This window comes from Phoca vitulina, unplaced genomic scaffold (assembly GCF_004348235.1).
Source record: "Phoca vitulina isolate PV1807 unplaced genomic scaffold, GSC_HSeal_1.0 scaffold43, whole genome shotgun sequence".
In the NCBI taxonomy this organism is placed as follows: domain Eukaryota; kingdom Metazoa; phylum Chordata; class Mammalia; order Carnivora; family Phocidae; genus Phoca; species Phoca vitulina.
In genome coordinates, this window is record NW_022589746.1 from 7,153,317 (window position 1) to 7,173,435 (window position 20,119).

A 20,119-nucleotide genomic window follows, 5' to 3' on the forward strand; every position below is an offset into this window, starting at 1 on the left:
TCATGGTGCTCACTTATTTTTCACTTAGCATTTTTGAGTAAACATTAGACATTTTGCAATGTAGTTTGAAAAATGTCTTGTATCCCTCCCCCAACTTCTTCCACTCATGTTAGCGTTTTTACTTGACCCTCGCGCAGTTAGCAGAACCCAGAAATTAACATCAACGTAATGCTGTTAAAGAAGGACCTCATTCAGATTTCACCAGTTTTTCCACTACTGTTTTCTTTTTATTCCAAGATCCCGCACTGCTTTTTTATCCTACCTTCCTCAGTACAGTACAGTTATTATGTAGACTGTTCCTCAGTTTGAGTTTGTCTGATGTTTGCTCATTCTTCGGCAAGAATAAGAGCGTTGCTGTGCCCCTCACAGTGGATCTTATCAGGAATTCCAGAATGTTGCTGGGTCTCATTAATGGTTATAAGAACTCTGCTCATTTGGTTAATGGTGTCTGCTAGGTTTCCTGCACTGTGAATTTACTTGTAGGGAGAAACTTGGAGACTGAACAAATATCCTGTTTCCCATCATACTTCCACCCATGAATTTTAGGATACATTGATGAATTTTGTAAAAGGCCGTGTTCTTGCTTAAGCATGAGCCTTAATTATAAGTGAATTGTAATGCTGGGGATCGAGAAGAGAAGGCTGAGAAAGGGCTCATGCTGGAAAAGGATGCCTAGAACCTGGAGAAGTGATAGACAGCCTTCTAGGCTGAGGAAAAAATACCGTGCAGAAGTTTGGAAGACAGAAATCACAGCATGCGGGTCCTAGCCTTGTTTTCCTTCTGCTATGCCTTGTTCATCGTTTTTCCCCACAAGGAACTTGTTCCTTATCCTGTCTGCTGTCAAAAGTGGACTCCAGTGGTCAAAGCTTGCATTCTTGATTTAGGCTGAAATTCACAAGTGGCCATCAGCAACCATTCAGGATCAGGTAAAGACGCCTGACTCCATGTGTTTTTCCTAGGTTATAAAGTCAGCTCGAGTCATGAAGAAGGCTGTTGGCCACCTTATTCCCTTCATGGAAAAAGAAAGAGAAGAAAATAAAATGCATGCTGGCATAGAAGAAGAAGAGGCAAGTCATTTTGTCCAGGCCACTGAGCCCTGTGAGCAATTGGCCTCAAAGACTTACTGGGGTGGGGTAGGGACCATGGGGCTTGGCTGTGCTTCTCATTGAAGATAAAATGGAGCAACAATCTCTTTGACCCGGTCTCAGAATACCCTGGGCTTTTCCTTTGAGTGTGGCTTTGTGAATTTTTAATATGAACGTAGTTTTTCAGATAAAGCCCATGATTTCAAATCAAAACCAGTTCATTCATTCATCTGCTGACCATTTAACAGAGCTCCTACTATGTGCCCAGCACGGTGCTCCACACTGTAGCTACAGAGCTTGGTCCCTGCCCTTGAGGTAACTGAGTGATGTTTGGCTTTGGAAAACCTCTTCACTGATCGTCTCTGTACCCTGGTAACGTTCCGGCACTGCTTCTGGATCCAGTTTAACTCCTGTTGGCTGCACCACCAGAGTAAATCATTAAGCTTTGACCTTGTTTAGTGCCCTGTGAAGCTCAGCCGGCTTTGGCCTGTGGGATTCTGAATTCTTATATTGATGTGAGTTTGTCAATGGCTCTGACAGATGTAGAATCCCACTTGCCTTGCATGCCCTTTTCTTTTCTCTTTTTAAAAAATGATTTATTCATTCATTTAGTTACGTATTTGGGAGAAGGGGTGCCCACAGTGCATAGCACGATGGTATTAAAGAAACAAAATATAATGAAATGCCCCTGCAGTGGGCCGTTGAGATGGTGATTCGGGTTCCGATGGGCCGTATGCACTCTCCAACTTCTCCCTCTGGTCCCTCCTTCTCCCTTACTGCTCACAATAAATATTCATCAGACAGCGTTTTTGGAGTTAAGGATATGTTCTTCAGCTATGGGACTGTTTTGTAGTTGACCTTAACCTATTCTTTGAGGTGACGGAACCCCCGGTTGAAGCTTCTTGGGCTGACCAACGAGGCAGGCCTCCTTTAGACAGCTCGGGCTTACAGCTTTCTACTGGCAGAGCACGTGATGTGGGTTCTAGGTCTGCTTTTGAGGTTGCCTTGGTTTTGTGAAAGTGCTTTCTGTGGCAACACCTGTCTGGCTCTAGGGAATTAGGTGATCTGCTCTAAGTGAGCACAGCAATGCTCAGCTGCGTGGCTTACTCCCCAGGATCCTTACCAGGGCACCATTGTGTTGGCTACCGTGAAGGGCGACGTGCACGACATAGGCAAGAACATAGTTGGCGTGGTCCTTGGCTGCAATAATTTCAGGTAAGTTAAGACTCACCTCTTTCAACCCCTTTCTTATTTAAAAATAAAAGCATTAACAGGATGATTCCTATTGGTCAGGAGGGGGAGGGTATGGCCATGGATATTGTAGATGATTTTTCATTTCTGTTTCCTGACTCTGTTTTGTACATTCTCTACATTGAATACACCTTTTCAAATGAAGTAAGTTAGTAATTAATCTGTGATCTGTGTGGTAAGGACAAAAAGAACAGGAAAAGCTATTCCAGCAGGGTCAGAACAACCAAGAGGCTTCTTGAGAATCGACCTTGGGCCTAGGCTCTAATAACTAGAACACTGGGCTCCTGCCCACAGCCAGTGGCATGGGGCATATTCTGTTTCTCTTCTCCATAAATTGCCATGTTTTAGAACTGAGATCTTATAAGACTTTGGCTAAATGGGGTGTTGTAAGAAGGCTGTGACTGTACAATTCTCTCTTTCCTCTGCTTAGAACAGGACCATGCATCCCTCTTGGAAACAATGAAGCTAGATTTTGAAATGTTGTATAGAAGTAAAATCTCTGGCTGACATATCTCATTAGAGTGAATATTCAGCCCTCAGTTATTTCCGTGTGAGAGCTGATGACCGTAAGTGTACATTTTGCCCAGATTTCAACATATTCTTTATGATCAGAAGCCTAATGTAACTAATGCCTTCTCTGGTCCACGTCCAACCACCAGTCCCTTTGAGTCATGGACTTCTTTCCAATGTGCCGTTTTCTCTGTGAAGTAGGGAGCCCCTCACAGGTGTCTCCTGCTGTCCCGTGACAATTCCCCGTTGATCCCCTCCCTCTCTCATCTTGGTTAACCATCTCTGCCTTCCAGGCAATTCAGTGCAACCAGGAAGCACTCAGGGAGGCTCCAGATGGAGGAGCCGCGTCAGGATGGCACCTTTCTGCCTCTGTCTTCACTGGTGTTTCTGTTTGCTGCCTACTCACTGTCAGAACACTTAGCACTTCCTTCTTGTCCTTGGAAATGAATATTGTTCTTGGAATGCATTCATTATTTTTTAAATGATAAATATATTGGAGATACTGCGGAGGTGGTTGTAATGAGATTTCCCCAGTAGAATAAGTATTTGGATAAGGTGTTTGCTTCCTGAAATCTATAAGACATCTCCACTCTTGTTTCACCTTTTCAAGTCCCATGTTGTTGGCTTCTGTTGGCATTCATCATAATTAGTTAAAATTGAATTCAGCTCGTAAATGTTTATAGATCATCTCCTATACACCACACATTGTACTAGTGACACCAGATATGGTTTAGTTGGCGTTTCTCAAGAATTCAAGGAATTTATTGTTTACTAAATAGCCAGGTTACATAGTCAACCGTGATCATGGAACAGAAACTGTTGAAAAAAGCAGTTTGTAGGTAAACTTCCTAAAGCAATTCTTGAGATATAATTGTCAAGTGTTTATAATTTTTTATTTTGAAAAATGGATAAGTAGCCAAGAGAGTCGCACTAGGAATGTTTTTTCCTCCAGTAGAGACATTGTAAGAGGCCAGGGAGAACTGTGGCATTTCTCCAGGGTGCTCCTAGTGCGGAATGTCAGCATTTGTGAAAGCCTGTTTATTAAACCCAAGGCTTTCCTCCAGCACATCTAGTCCTTTGTCTTGTGCATTGAAAGTCTGCTTATCTTTGCTCATAAGTCTAACTGGAGGAATATCTTCTCCAGTGAAACTGTAATTATTCCTTTTATAAAAATATAAGTGAATGTGCAAACATTTTCTATCCCGTCAGACACCCTTTTGGGTCTTGTGTCTCTTAACACGTGGCCCCCTGGTCAGTTTAATTTTATGGCGTCAGCTAGTAGACAAGTGCCCCAAAAATCTACCTTATGTAGTTAAATGTGTACTTTTGCTGAGCATCAGGTTTCTAGGCTGGATTTGGGGTGAACCACCCAGCTAGTGAGTAAGTCTAACAAACCATCTGGTACCAAATCCTAATACAACTTTCTAGTTCCTGGCTGTTTGTCATTGATGCAGAGAATTTAATAAAATGGAAAGAACTTCCTTCTTTGTGAAGGAAAAGGAAGTAAAGGGGACTAAAGACGATAGTCCTGTCTAGACAGAGAACATTTTTATGGGGATGACGCATTAGATTCTATGTTATAATAGAATGTATAAATTTGAGAATTTGAATAGACCTCAGGGATGTATCCACTGAGAGTCTACTAATACCTAACATTAGTTTACCACTTCACAAATTAGATAGTGCTTTCATAGCACTGATTTTTTTCTGTCTTCTTTTCCTGATGTTTTTCTTTTCCTTTCTTTTCTTTCATCCTTCCTTTCTTTTTATGGTTTTGATCCTGCTCTGCCTGCTTCAATTACTGTCTTTCTCACTTTCTCACAAGGAAACTGAGGCTTCGAGAGGTTAAGCGGTTTCTTCATGGTCACACAGCCAGCAAGAGGCAGGCCATATGCCCAGGGCTTCTGGTTCCAAAAGTCAGGACCCTGTGCTCTGTCAGTTTATCTTCCAGTATTGATTCTAGTTATAAAGTTAAACAACTTTAACTGTACTGTTTAATGTTGATATTCTAGTTAAATTCCTCTTACGTAATTTGATTTTTGATCAGATAGTACATGAAAATGGATTTTAGATATACTCCTTACTAATTATTACATAGAAAATGTGGATTTTTCCCACTTAACAGGTAATGCACACTGTTGAATTATGTAAGAAAAAGTAGGATATGTCAAAAGAAAATTTAAAATTAGATATCCTATATCTAGTACTTTAAAAATATGGATCTGGAGAAATGTAATAACAGAGGCCTGTTTATATTTTAACCAGTGCTTGCTAATCTACCTGTGGAGTATAAGTAAAAATTAAGCAGCAAAGAGTTATGAATGAACAGAATAATGGTAGGGTGTTCAACTATACTAAGTCAAGGGCACACTAATCCACCCTGTCCTGACCACACATGCTCACTTGATGATTATTCATAGGCTTTCAACCTGATGTGTGTATATGAGTATGTGTGTGTATGGGTGTGTGTGTTACATGGTTTTTCAGCTTAACTGAGATATAATTGACCTGTAACATTTTGTAAGTTTAAGGTGTACAACGTATTGATTTGATACGGTTCCATATTGCAATATGATTACCACCATAGTGTTAGCTAACACCACCATCCCTTCACATAATTATCATTTCTTTTTTGTGGTGAGAACATTTTCTCCGCGTCTTGGCCAACACTTGTTACCACTTGTCTTTTTGAAAACAGCCATTTTAACAGGTTTGAGGTGATATCTCATTATGGGTTTGATTGGCATTTCCCTGATGCTTAGTGATGCTGAGCATCTTCTCATATACATGTTGGTCTTTTATAGGTCTTCTTTGGAAAAATAGCTATTCAGTTTGTCTGCTCAACTTATTATATTTGAAAGGGAGACTTTCCAGAATTTATTTTTTTTTAAAAGGAGAAATTGAAACAGACCCTCTTAGCTCCGCTTAACCTCAGATTGGAAACGGGCCACGGGGACTGCAGAGTAGTAGGGTACTGCCATCTGGTGGTAGCACCTGTGAATTGCAAGATCAGAAAGGAAATTCTGTCTTTGTTCAGTTCACTTCTGGAGACTGCAGCAGATAGGAGGCACCCTGAATGAATGCAGATGCATGGCTCTGAGTTTCCTTTTTTAATTCTTCCAGAGAGTACAAGGGACTTTATCTATTACAGTACTTTTTAAATTGTATGTATTCTTAGGTAGTATTGGATGCCTTTGCTAAAGCAGCGAGTGCAGCTTACATTTTTTTCTGAATTAGAAGCCCAAATTATTGCTTGCGTTTACAGCTGTTATAAGCACTTTAGAAAGATGATTTTAAAATCACCATTTTCCCATAACATTAATTTTTTTTTTAAAGATTTTATTCATTTATTTGACAGAGAGATACACAGCAAGAGACGGAACACAAACAGGGGGATTGGGAGAGGGAGAAGCAGGCCTCCCGCTGAGCAGGGAGCCCAATGCGGGGCTCGATCCCAGGACCCTGGGATCATGACCCGAGCCGAAGGCAGACACTTAACGACTGAGCCACCCAGGCGCCCCCGTAACATTAATTTTTATTCTCTTTAATTTCTCACGTGGCATAATACAAGACTGTGTATAAGAAGAGGCCTGTGGACATGGGGCATAGGGCTCCAGGTGGAGAAGGGAAACCAAGGGAAAACATGGGGGAATGGAGAATGGAGGTGTGGGGGAAACAGGACATGGCGGTGAAGATGAGGGACAACGGCAAGGGGGCGGTGGGAAGTAGGGCGGGAGCTGCGGAAGGCAGGGCTGGGTTTGTAACCCACCCCTCCCCTCCAGGCTTCAGGTCCTTCCTTCAGCCGAAGTTCCCCAGGGCCACCTGGTTCCTCATTCTGGACCTTTAGTGCTCGTCTCTTCCTGGCCTGCCCTCTTTTTTCCTTCATCTAGCTGATACCTACTTTTTCTTTGAAAATTCAGCTGAGGTATCGCCCTCCTGGGATGCTTCAAGTTCCATTTGGATAACTAAAGAAATGTCAAATTTAGGGGGTGCCTGGGTGGCTCAGTCGACTGAGTGTCCAACTCTTGACTTCGGCTCAGGTCATAGTCTCAGGGTCATGAGATCAAGCCCCACATTGGGCTCTGCACTGGGCGGGGAGCCTGCTTAAAATTCTCTCCCTCTGCCACCCCCCCATCCTCAATTGCTCTCTCTCTTAAAAAAGAAAGAAAGAAAGAAATCTCAAACTTAGTATTTTGAAAATTGAACTAGTTGTGGCCCTTAAGATGCCCCCTCCTCCCCCTGACCTCTCTGCCTCCAGTTTCCTCTCCCCCATTCTGTTCAGTCACAAGGTCTCCTTACTGTCCTCAAACCAAGCAAGCATGCAAAGATGTTCCTGAAAGACACATTGCTTAAAACAAGAAAAAGACACGAGAGCAAGTTGATTCTTACTATCATACTGGCGATTTTTAGTTGAATTTTAAAAATACATATACAATGTTGAATACAGTCAGCTTTGAAATGTATGCCTTTTTGTCTTGATTTAAAGACAATATACTAATTAATTGAATTTAAATTAAAAAAATAAAGGCAGTATACTATTTTGCTTAGTTTTATATGCAACAGTCTATATTTAGTCATAGTTTAGCAAAAAATCCAATTACCAGACTTTTTCAATATGCTAAAAAAAAAAAAAGGGTGGTGTCCTCTGACTCTTGTTATACCCGGTGGCACCACAGCATTAAAATCTGCAGCATTTCCTCTACCAGGTTAGTGCTAACACCCTGAGTATAGTTATTATTGATTCGAAATTGTCTTGGTTTTTTACTGAGGAGTCTGTATGTGCTAGTTTATTTTTTAAAAAATTTTTAAGTGATATGGGAGCAAGCTGAAAAGTCAGTATAAAACGTATATAGCAAGAAGCAAACTCCTTCCTGCCCGGCATCCACTGTCACCAGATGATACTGTGTCAAGTAGTAGTTCGTAGCACTGATTTTTTTTTTTTTTTATCTAAAATTATTTTGCGCCTGGGTGGCTCAGTCGTTAAGCGTCTGCCTTCGGCTCAGGTCATGGTCCCAGGGTCCTGGGATCGAGCCCTGCATCGGGCTCCCTGCTCAGCGGGAAGCCTGCTTCTCCCTCTTCCTCTCCCCCGCTTGTGTTCCTGCTCTCGCTGTCTCTCTCTCTCTGTCAAATAAATAAAATCTTTAAAAAAGAAAAAAAAAATATTTTGCCTATTTTAATGACATTGTAAAAGAAGTGAAAGTGCATGCTGTGAAATGCAAACTCATGATAAACTTAAATTGTAAAAATGACTGGCATGGTGGGTCCTTTCTCCATCTTGACGACGGGGGGAATGGGAAATTGTTACTGAATGATCCAAGTTTATATTTGGGATGATGACAGGGCATTGAAAATAGTGGTGATGGTTGCACAACATCGGGACTGACTGTAATTTGCGCCTCTGGGTAAACTTATTGGGTAACAGGGCAAACGATATTTTACATATTTTACCAGAGCTTAAAAAAAAAAATAATGCCACATGACAAAAATGATTGAATCGTATTTTTTGAATGGGTGAATTTTATGCTGTGTGAATTCTGTATCAATAAAGCTGCTTTAAAAATCTTAGCATAGCACCTGGCATATGTGGTAAGTACTTCATAAGTGGTCATTGTAGTTGTGATGATTGTCGGTGCTTAGTGAGCATGTCCCTGTGACTCCAGTTGACATTAGAAGAGTGTTTGGTGGCTGAGTAAAAATGTTCATCTCGGCTTTGTCTCTGATGGGTTCTCATTAATTTCTTCACATCTCCTTTCTGTCCCCCAGAGTTATTGATTTAGGAGTCATGACTCCCTGCGACAAGATCCTGAAAGCTGCTCTTGACCACAAAGCAGGTACGGTCCACCTGTGCTTCTGGGCTTTCCACTGGATGTCCTCACCAGCAGGGTGTGTCTGTCGGTAACCGGTGACGCCCCAGCCCGCGTGGGACCAGTGGGGCACTCAGGCAATTAGGGGCCAGTTCCTGCGTGGGGGGCTTTCACTGTCGTTTATAGTGGGGTTTGATTGGTGAATAGGGACCGGTGAAACTCCTCCCAGCTGGGAAGATGGGGAATGGGAACAGGATTATTACAGGGTCATATCAGATTTTTCTCTGTGTATCATCGTTTTTATGTTTCTTGAGACACTGTGATGCATTTAAGTCTGGGAAATCCTAAACAGTGCATTTTATTTGCATGGCTTCCCCAAACTGTGGCAAGCACATTATTGCAACTTGAAGCTACAAATCGTATTTACTACCAAAAGCAAACAAATAAATTGAAACTCCCCAGAAAAGATGTCTTAGAATTAGAAGTTGGGAATTCATTTAAGGTCTTCTGGTCTTTATTACAAAGGTTTTAAAATGAGTCTTGCGTACTTTTCTGTGTTTTCTCTCATCTTCCTCCTCACTGTCCTTTTTTCCTTTTTGAAATAATAGATATAATTGGCCTATCAGGACTCATCACTCCTTCCCTGGATGAAATGATTTTTGTTGCCAAAGAAATGGAGAGATTGGCGATAAAGATTCCACTGTTGATTGGAGGAGCAACCACATCGAGGTAAGTCATGCTAATGAACTTTTTGCTTTCCTTTAAATTCATCTAAATGCCAGTGTTTAAAAACAGTGATAAAACCTGTGGGGTTTGGGGGGGGGGGGTTTGTTTGTTGGTTTGGTTTTTTATGCTTAGTGCGGTGGCTCCTTCTGTGTAAGCCCGTGAGCCTCCAGCCTTCCTGGACAAGAGCCAGCGTGCTGTTGGAGCGTGGTCTAGGAAGCTCCTTTGTGATCTCCCCACCCTGTGCCTTTTTTTGGATTCCTTTGGCTTGTCAATTGTCTTTTCCTTAATCCCCTCACCTCCCATTCAGTTCCTGAGATTTCTGATAAACACTCCTCTTGAAATCAAACCAAGTGGAGAAAGGTATATCTTTTGGTACAAAGATGTTGCTTGAACTTTAGCCCATTCTCTGTTTGGAAGCAGGTGTCTGATTGAGTAATTACAGGTTCCCTTGAAGAAACTCCAGCTTTGTAATAGTTGAGGCAGGAGGCCAAGCTAGCAAGAATGAACCAAAGGATCACCTTGGGAAGTTGTTTTTGAAAGGGGGAACCTTTTGAGAAACTTTCAGTTAAGCAATTTAAGGAGGAGAAAGTTATAAGTTGGTCCCATGACATTATTCATTTTGTCAGATTTTTCCTGGGGTTGTGATCATAATGATATTTGGTGAGAAATATGTTAATTTATGGGTACTGTTAGACTTTTTCTGACATGTTCCTTATGCCCCGTGTTATTTACTTTGGCAGGGAATAATGCCCAGGTGGAACATTGAACTTGATGATCCTACTAGCACGCAGTTTATTTTTTTTCTAATACAAGAATACAATAGAGTCCAAAGATATTCCAAAGTTCCTTTCACACTAGAAACAACTGTACATTAAGCCAGTCGTATTAACCAAGTTTTCCAGAGAAACAGAATCAATAGGATGTATATGTATATATTTACTTTATGTATGTTATATATGTTACTCTATATTATATTCTTAATATATACTATATATTATGTATACAGAGAGGTTTATTTTAAGGAGTTGGACCATGCCATTTTTGGGTCTGGTAAGACTGAAATCTGCAGGGAAGCTCAGCAGGCTGGAGACCAGGCAGGAGCTGATATTGCAGTCTTGGTTCCAAAGGCTGTCTGGAGGCAGGATTCCTTCTTCCTTGGGGCACCTCAGTCTCTTCTCTTAAGGTCTTCAACTGATTTGACAAGGCCCACCCACACTAGGAAGAGTAATCTGCTTCACCCAGAGTCTACTGATTTAAATGTTAAATCACATCTAAAAAAATACCTTCACAGAAACATCTAGACTGGTGTATGACCAAAACCTAGATCCCATGGTGTGGCCAAATGGACACATAAAATGAACCATCATACCATTTATAATCTGAGAGCATCATTTTCACAAGTAGTAACAGTGTTATGTGTCATTTATTCACTAACTGCTTTTCATACTTGAAGGACTCCATAATGTGGCCATTGCTGCTCACCTTAGAAAACTGGGTTTGTTTTTCCACCCAGGACTTACCCACTAGGATATGGGGCAGATTATTCTCTAGGGATCTGACCACCCATCAAGAACTGGGGTTTCAGTGAGCAGGGTCTTGGGTAACTGATGATTTTAATGTGAATATTCATCAGCTTAGTAAAGAGAATGATCAGAATTTACAGACTGTTGTGAGGATGAAATGCCTTTTAAGATCACGGTTATAAAACAGAATAAATAGATGTGATGTTGGTTTCCAAATAAACCATTTTTTAAGGCAGGACACCACACTGAGAAGTTCAACGTCAGGAAACCACGTATTGCTCTTATGCAAATTGGAACATTATAAATGGTCCATTCTGTTATATCTCTTACCAAGTAAGGGCCACCAGATTAAAGAGGATTTTAAAAAAACATTCGGAAGCGACATAACTAGCTTCCCAAGATATACCATATGCAAAATTAGCCACGCGTGCCTCCTAACAGTTAGAACCTGGCATATCAAGTTAGAAGCAGGTCAGAAGTTACCCACTGTCTCTCCGTGCTCCTGCAAAACTTCTGTTCTCTTCGTCTGGGAATTGGTGACGTGATCCTCCCCGAAGGTGGAAATCTAGGTCCTACGACCTCACAAAGTTCCTTCAGCTCTCCAGTGCTCTTTTTCTGTATGAACTCCGCCTTTTTTCATGCTGTTCTCTTCATGCCTCTTACAGTTTCTGGGAAAATAATTGGAAAATAAAAGCCAGTCGCCAGTTACACGTTCTCTTCTCCATTGTTCTGCTAGAACAGCCCTTGCAGGATAGATTCCTTAGATTCTAAGAACCTCGGCGTAAAACTCCCCGACTCTGACTCCGTTCTAAAGTAGTGACAGTGGGTGAAGCCTCACTCAGTCTTGCTTAATCCAGCCCTCTTCTTTAAGGCAGCCCTTTTCCTGAAATACAACGGTCATACAGAAAAGTACACAAGTCAGAGATCTACAACTCGATGAATTTTTACAAAACTGAACCCCCTACGTAAGCACCTCTAGATAAAGAAATAGAACGTTATTGGCACTTTGGGCGCTTGGCTGGTCCCCCACCTAGTCATCCTTGACAACAAAATGACCACTGTGCTGTCTCCCATCACCGTAGGTTGGGTTTGCCTGCATTTCAGCTTCATAGACGTGGAATCCCGTTGCATGTGTTCTTCTATGTCCCACTTATTTTGTGCACCGTTCTGCCTGTGAGGCCCAAACTGGTGGTTATAGTAGTTGTTTTTCCACCATGGTGTATATAATATTCCATTGTATAATTGTGTACTATACTGTGGTTTAGTTATCCAGGCTACTGTTGGTGGATGTTGGGTTTTTCCAGTTTGGGGCTATTGGGCAGAATGCCGCTGTGTTCGTATTTCTGCCCTGAAGCAAACTTGCTGGGTCCTGTGCATACGATCATTGGCATTAGATGTCGCTGGATAGTTTTCCAAAGTGATTGTATTAATTTACACTCCCACCAGCAACTATGAGAGTTCAGTTACTCCACACCCTTTTCAGTTTTATCCATTTCAGTACATATGTTAATAGTATCTTGGTATGGTTTTCACTTGTCTTTCTTGCTGACTAATGATGTTGACTACCTTTTCATGTATCTGTTGACCGTTTGGGTTTGCTTTCTAAGTCTGTTTTTTTTTTTTTAATTCGGTATTCTGCCTTTTTTCTTACCGATTGGTATGCATTCTTTATTTATATTGGATGCAAGCCCTTTGTTAGAAATATATGGCAAATAGATTCTTCCATTATGGCTTGCCTTTTGCTGTCTTAGTTGTATTTTTGGATAACAAAGTTTTTAATCTTCAGGAAGTCTGATTTATCAGTCTCTTCCTTTACGGTTAGTGCTTTTTGCATCTCTCTAAGAACGCCCTCTACTCCTGGGAGAGTCAGCTTTGCTAGAAGACAAGGAGAATTGGGATATCTCAGAAGCCCTCTGGGAGCTCTTACTCTTACCTCCTGCAGACCTGTTGAGAGAGCAGCCGTGTTCCATTTTTTGCCTTTGTGAACTGTTATTTGAGCAGATGGCAGCTCAGGATTTCCAAGTTGTCATGAAAGAAGATGAGGGGCTGTACCATGTCCATGGCTTTTCCAGATCTCAGTGGCCCGTGGTGGCATGATGGAATTAGAACCCTATTCCCAGGACACTCGCAATGAGCCTTACGGCTGACTGATGGATCCCGGGACGAGTTGAAAGGGCTCTACAGACTTGGGGTCATGTGCGCATGGAAACATGCCTGGAGTTCCCTTTTTAACCTGTAGCTCTGAGAGGATAGAAAACTGAATATTCTTCTGTCCGTAATGCATATTGTTTTGTATCACAAGCTAGAAATGACTTGCATGGAAATCTGACCCTGTTAGCTGCACAGCTTCTCAAAGGCACAAGTCTGGTAGTTAGCACTCAATTTTTAAATGGTTCAAAACCCATAACTTCACAGTGTCTTTTTCAGTTATTTTTTTGTGAATAGTGGAGAATTCAGAAGGAAGTCACATTGCTCGAAGAGAGAGGTCATTTCCCGAGTTTTTGTTTTTGTTTTTTTTTTTAAAGATTTTATTTATTTATTTGACAGAGAGAGACACAGTGAGAGAGGGAACACAAGCAGGGGGAGTGGGAGAGGGAGAAGCAGTCTTCCCGCGGAGCAGGGAGCCCGATGTGGGGCTCGATCCTGGGACTCCAGGATCATGACCTGAGCCGAAGGCAGACGCTTAACGACTGAGCCACCCAGACGCCCCATGTTTTTGTTTTTTTTATGAATTGTTAGGAGGTAAGATGCTGAATCGCATAACTAGCATTGTTTTCCTCGTGGCGTTGGTTACGGGGAAGCTTGGAGCTCAGGTGCGGGGGGAGGATTTCACGGACCCAACTTCTGCATCTGACCCCACTGCTGATTGCCTCCCATCTTCATTTCCCTTGATTCTCATTTTTCTCATCAAATTCTAAGGGTTTTTTTGGTCATGCTGCATTTATGTAAAACGTTTTAATTCTGGAAGGATAAGGCATTAAAAAAAATTCTTGAATTAACTTGTTCTTTTTCAGAGTTTTTAAAAAGACCTTCTGAAGTTAACACTGTCCTGCCTGTTGGGCAACCGTGGGGGGTGACTCACTGAATCCCCAGCATTGCTGAGGGACTCAGCAGAGACAGAGCTGAGATTCAGCCTCAGGGCCCAGCCCTGTGCTGTTGGTCTGTAGGAGGGGAGGAGAGATTCCAGTGTTTTCCATCTTTTCAGGCTTCGGAAAGAAGTCTGCTTCCCGCTGGAGACAGATGCGTAAATGGAAGCTTAGAAGAAAGTAGACTCAATGTCATACTATTTTATAAGGAAACCAGTAGTGCTCTTGATGGCTGAGCCAGCTCAAATTTCATGGCTGTGCTCCTTTAGCTTTGTTGTGTGTGTGTGTGTGTGTGTGTGTGTGTGTGTGTGCGCGCGCGCGCACGTGCGCGTGCGTGCACGCTGGAAAACAGCACTTTGCTTTTATTTGTTGTTGCTGGTTTTAAATAGTGGGATCCATCCATTTCTTCCCGGTGCCCTTGTCCAGAAGATCATCAATGAGAGAATGGCCAGAATTGCACTGGGAATCCTTGGATGCTTAATGAATATTGATTGTGTTGACTTTAAGATTTAAAACTGCGCTGGTTCCCTTTAAGAGAAGTAGCCAAGTCACATCAGGCCTAATGTTTCCCGGAGGAACTTCATGCAGAATATATATTGAGGGCTATCTGCGTTTTCGAAGAGCTGACCACCTGAGGAAGAGGAAGAAAGCGTAGTCTCACTTGTGTTCTCTTGAGAAGCCGGAAACAGTTTCTTCTTTAAAACTATTCCCACTGTTTGAAAATCTTCTGCCTTGTAGAATACCAGGGATACTTTCAAATCTTTGTGCACACAGTTAGCACCAACAGCACACCCTGGGACGGCCGTGGAGGTGTTGGGTCTGACTCCCTCTGCCGCTGTACGCCCCAACCCCCCGGTCCAGCAGAGCCTCCTGTGCCCAGCACCTTGGGCCTGCACGTCTGTTGTAGAGCTCGGTGCCTGTGACTTTGGGCTTTAGTCCTCTGCTTCCTGTCCGTGTGTGGAGAGACCTGTACAAAGGGGACAGGTGAGGGGTGCCTGGGGGGCTCAGTCATTGAGCGTCTGCCTTTGGCTCAGGTCATGATCCCAGGGTCCTGGGATCGAGCCCCGCGTCGGGCTCCCTGCTCCATGGGAAGTCTGCTTCTCCCTCTCCCACCCCCCCTGCTTGTGTTCCCTCTCTCGCTGTCTCTCTCTCTCTCTGTCAAATAAATAAATAAAATCTTAAAAAAAAAGGGGGACAGGTGAAATGTCAGGCTCTTGTCTGTCTTCTTGGGAATGAACTTTTAGTCATCCCTGAGAAGCCTATTAAAAACACACTCACCCATATATTGTGCCTTTAATATTCTCCTGGTTGTTAAAAATTACCTCAGTAATCCACGCTTATTATTAGAACATGTCAAACCCTTCAGAGGAATGGAAAGTAAAATTTAGTCTCTCCCTTCCCGCCTTCCATTCCACCTCCAACCTCCATGTAACCAGGGCTGACATCTGATGTGTGTCTCTCTGTTTTTTTCTAAATACACATACAAGGTTGGCAGGTGAGGGCAGGTTCAGGGCGGTAGTACTTGTTTATTTAAAAAGCAGAGTTGTATTAAACAGACTGTTCTGTTACTTTGGTTTTCTCCCCACGTAGTAGCTTATTCTGGACATCTTTCCACAGGAAAATGCATGTTAGTTGAGGGGGAAGAACAGGAAAGCATCTGACCCCGGGAAGAGTGCTGCTACCTTAGGGAGACAAGATAGGGCGAGCAAAGACCAGGAAGGACAGCCCGTCCTGGGGGAGCCACAGCAGCCGCCCTTTTAAATGCGCTTGTGGCAAAGTGCACACTCGGGTCCCACTTTCAGGGCCCTGGTGTAACCACTGTCGGGGAGGGTGTGTGACTGGGTCTCACTTTAGCCGCTGCAGAGCCTGTGCTATGAGATTCAGTGATCAGAGGGCAGCTTGCTGCGCACTTCAGTGAATTAGGCCCCTCCAAGGGTTAAAGGGTGTTTCTTCCTCACTGCTCCTGTTTCCCAGTCTGGCAGTAGGGGTTTGGGGCTGAATGTTGTTGCCACTTTTGCCTCTCTGTGTTACTTCGTGTCAAATTTATTCAGGGTCTGAGGTTCCTTACTGCAAGTCCGAGGTGGGCTTTTCGAAGACTGCGTCCTGAGCTAGCGTGTGCGTCCTCTACCTGGTGCCTGGTGCCCCAGGGGCCCTGGCTGCTCTCCCAGCCCATTTGGAGGAAGGAACTCAGCCTGACTTTTGTGGCAGCAAAGCGCAATTGCCCGGGCTGCTTAGCTCCCTCAGTTCAGACAGGCTGCTAATGAGTGCAAGGTCATGGTCGCATGCCTGTTGGCAGAGAGCTGAGGACAGTCTTCTGCATTTTGTCACAGATTTTTGTTTTTGTAGCGCGAGCCGACAAATCCACGTCTTCTCCCCTCGGTTTCCCCATCTTATGGGGTGGGGGAGAGGAGGAAGTCCCCTTGTTTTACAAGGGAAATGTGAAGTTCAATATTTGAAGTACCTTACAATCTTTCCTTGGAAAGCACTCTGTAGAAACACATTATCTCTAATGGTTCCAAACACGTGTCGTGGAGGAACTGTCAGCCCTGATGGATGTGTTTTTCTTCCCGACCCCTCTTTTTAGAACCCACACGGCGGTTAAAATAGCTCCAAGATACAGTGCGCCTGTAATCCACGTCCTGGACGCATCCAAGAGTGTGGTGGTGGTAAGTGTGGGGCCTTGCGTTCCTTCAGATATGTTGTAAGGAGAAGAGAAGATGCAGAGTTCAGGGTATTTCCCAAGATCTTCTTTTATTTTTGTCCAAGTCTACTAAAAAAAAATGTGGAAGAAGAGCCTACAGCTTGTCACAGTGTCACTGCGGGGGTCTGCATTGCTGGAAGGGGGTGCCAGGTGACGTGTCCTGTGCTTTCGAAGACCGCGTCCTGAGCTAGCAGTGGAACGCTGGTCTGAGCAACAGAGACATGGTACCAAGACACTCGTGACCTTGACACCAACCCAGAGGGAGAGAGGTTTCAGCCATTTACATGCATTTACAAATATGAATATATACTGTCTTAACTCCACACCAGAGCTAAAAGGAATGTGGAATTTTAAAAAATGACCTGTGTCCAGATAAAAAGACCCTTAACCCGGAATGGGCCTGTTGACCCTACCCAAAGAGAGAAAAACATTCTCTAGATGTTCAAAACCCAGAATAATAGATGCTTTTTCTCAGTAAATGTAATAAACAACATACCTGAGTGTGTTTTTGTGCTTCTCTCCATCAGTGAAGCCCAGTATCCTCTCTTGTTGTTACGTGTTTCATTTGTTTCATTGTATAATAGGAAATAATAGCTGGAGAGAATCTGAGGGACCATGTGGTCCCGTGGTTTCCAGGTTTGTTTTAGCCACAGAAACCTTGTCTGCAAGTACAGCACAGTATGGATAAGAGCAGCCCCTTCCATCCTTCATCCCGCACCTAGTTCTCGAAAGAGCACAATTTTAAAAACCGCTAATGTAGTGCAGCCTTCTGATTTGCGGGCGAGGAGAGTTACTGAGGGGCTCTGATGATTCGTGAGACTGCCCAGTGACATCACATGGCTTGAACTCGGGTGACCACATGTCCTAAGCCATTTTCCAAAGGCATCCTTCCAGATCTGTGAATTCATTTATATTGAAGTTGAACAATAATGGCTAACATTACTGGAAATTGATAGGGTGCCAGACACTGTGCTAAGTGCTTTCCGTGGATTTTTTTTTTTAAACCCCCATGAAGCAGATACTTTCATTATCCCCATTTGAGAGATGAGGACACAGGAATGGAGAGGTTGAAGCCACACGTCCGTCAAGCGGCAGGTGTGGGGTGTGAAGGCAGGTGGTCTTAACTCTATGCCTCGTTAAACTTGCTTCCATTAATATTTAAATGATCCTCCTTTATTCAAAAGGATACAATTAAATCAGACTGGAATCATAAAGTTGCAGTTTTTTATTTGCCGTTGATGTAGACTAATGTGTAAATAAACTACATTTCTACAATTTCAGAACAGTTTTTTGTATCTTATATTTGGATTGTGCTTCATATATCGAGCTTATATCGAGTTCACGATTGAGTAACCATTGGGCCTATTTTTAAGGCTTGTTGCTATTTTCAAATGCTAATGAATGACTGAACATTTCCCGTTTGGAGACGAGGCTGTTGGCCCTCTTTTAAGTCCATGGTGGTAGCGTTGCCCCCACAGGTAGGGGGATGACTCTGGGTGGGAAGGAACTGGCCTCTGGATTCTATTTTGAGGGCACTCCGTCACCGTCTTGAAGAGTAATGCAGCAGGGGCCGAGCCGAAAGCCCGAAGATGAGGCGTGGGTACTGGTGCTCTTGCCGGTCGGTCCGGCTGGACAGCCGGCAGTGGTTAGCTCTTCTCAGATACAAAGAGATGGCCCCCTTCTGAAATTACTCAGACATAAGTGCGATGATAAGTCATTTGGGTCATTGCTGGTGACTTCTCAGGAGTCAGTGGTACAATTCATTTAGGCTGATTGTCGGTTCAGAGTCTTTTGATCCGACCCCAGTGAGCGTGGCCCAGGCCCATGCTCTGGACCACTGGCTCCAGCATCTGAAAGATTCCGAAATGTGGCAACTATGGGATCGTTGGAGCTTTAGACCTCAGGATGCCCCTGCTGTCTTTCCTTTCTTTTTAAATAAAAAACGAGGTGCTGATATTTAGTTCTTTCTAAATTATAAACTGTATTTTCAACTTCTCCCCTCTCACTGTGCTATTGCTGTTATGAAAAATGAAGAATAAAAGCATAAAACACGTGTGAATGGTTGGCCTGAAAACCCACGACGAGCTCTGATTTGTGGTGGAAAGATCACAAAGATAAGCCCGTATAATGGGCCATGAGCAAGTCAGACTGGGCAGGGAGGGGCTTGTCACTCTGGCTCTGGGAGCTGGGGCCCCCAGGGTATGGACAGTGCCAGCAAACTGGTGTGCCCTGTCTACCCAATGGGAGCTGTGTCAGAGTCCTGTTAAAAGTCCTTTGGATGTTTAGAAAAATCAGGATTTTGCTTTCTCAGGGTCTAAAATCTCACAGAATGCAGAATTTTAAACAATTATTTTAAACAATATTTAAAAACACCGATTCCATGTGCATTGGTGGGCTCAACAGCAGGCATCTCCTTCCTGTCTCCATTTAGCTCTGCTGGCTTTCCTAAGCGAGGACCCCATTGAGTTAAGGTGGATGAAAGGCTGGGAGGTACTTTGTGGTGTGAATACTATTCAGGAGTCTATTTTCAGGCTTGTCACAGTGGTCTTTTCTGATTAGGTTCCTTAAAGTGATTTGGCTTTATACTAACTCTTAGGGGATTGGATTGCTGTTAGAGATACTTAGAAAATTCATGTAGAATTAAAGGCATTTCAAGCCAGTGGGCACCTCAGCCATTGTCCAGCCTAACTTGGTCAGTTTCACATAATGATACTGACCTTCCAGGCCCTTGTGTTGGAAGATCCAGCTGGAGGCTGAGAGATGAGATGGGGCAGCGCAGGGTTTTGAGCTGATGGTGATCAGCAGCCATTTCCTCTTTCTGGATAATTGTATTTTGAGCTTTGGTGGTGGCTATTCTCCCATTACCTTGATAATCCCAGTCATAAACAGATTTAGCTGATCCTAGTTTTAGAATTGACTGAGTCGCCTCACATTTCTCAGATGATGGGTTTCCTTTCTTTCCTTAGCACAAGCTCGTAGTTGACCGTGAAGATCAGCCTCATTCCTTCAGCAGACATTTAGTGAGGAGGCACCTTGTACGTGCCAGGTACAGAGCTAGAAACCAGGGACACGAAGGCAGTTAAGGTGCAGTCCTGCCCTCCAAGGGCTTGTCCTCTAGTGAGCCAAGTGGATACAGAGATACTAAAAGCCTGTGGGAAATGCAATGAGGGAGAGAGGCACCGAGTACCTTTGAAACATAGAAGATCAGTACCTGACCAATGTGTTGTGTGGGTCCCTGGGACCACCCTCAGTTTCAGTGATTTGCTAGAAGGACTCAAAGAACTCAGAAATACCGTTATACTCACAATCACGCTGTATTGCAGTGAAAGAATACAGATTAAAATCGGTAGAGGCAAAAGATACAAAAGGTGGAATCCAAGAAAGGCCAGGCACCAGCTTCCAGGTGTCTTCCCCCGTGGAGTCCTACGGACAG

The 20,119-nt window shown here is 43.3% G+C and overlaps 1 protein-coding gene across 8 annotated transcripts in view; it reads left to right on the top strand.

Annotated features, from left to right (window-relative positions):
• Positions 1-20,119, top strand: part of MTR (5-methyltetrahydrofolate-homocysteine methyltransferase) — a 99,559-nt gene that overhangs the window by 63,137 nt on the left and 16,303 nt on the right. For all 8 annotated transcript variants that reach the window (XR_004302512.1, XR_004302513.1, XM_032430285.1 and 5 more), the window contains 5 exons: positions 960-1,067; positions 2,200-2,300; positions 8,610-8,677; positions 9,259-9,379; positions 16,570-16,651. Coding sequence is in view for 6 of the 8 variants with exons in the window: in XM_032430285.1 (XP_032286176.1) it covers positions 960-1,067; positions 2,200-2,300; positions 8,610-8,677; positions 9,259-9,379; positions 16,570-16,651 (480 nt within the window). In the remaining 2 variants the exon portion in view is untranslated. The remainder of the gene's footprint in view (positions 1-959; positions 1,068-2,199; positions 2,301-8,609; positions 8,678-9,258; positions 9,380-16,569; positions 16,652-20,119) is intronic.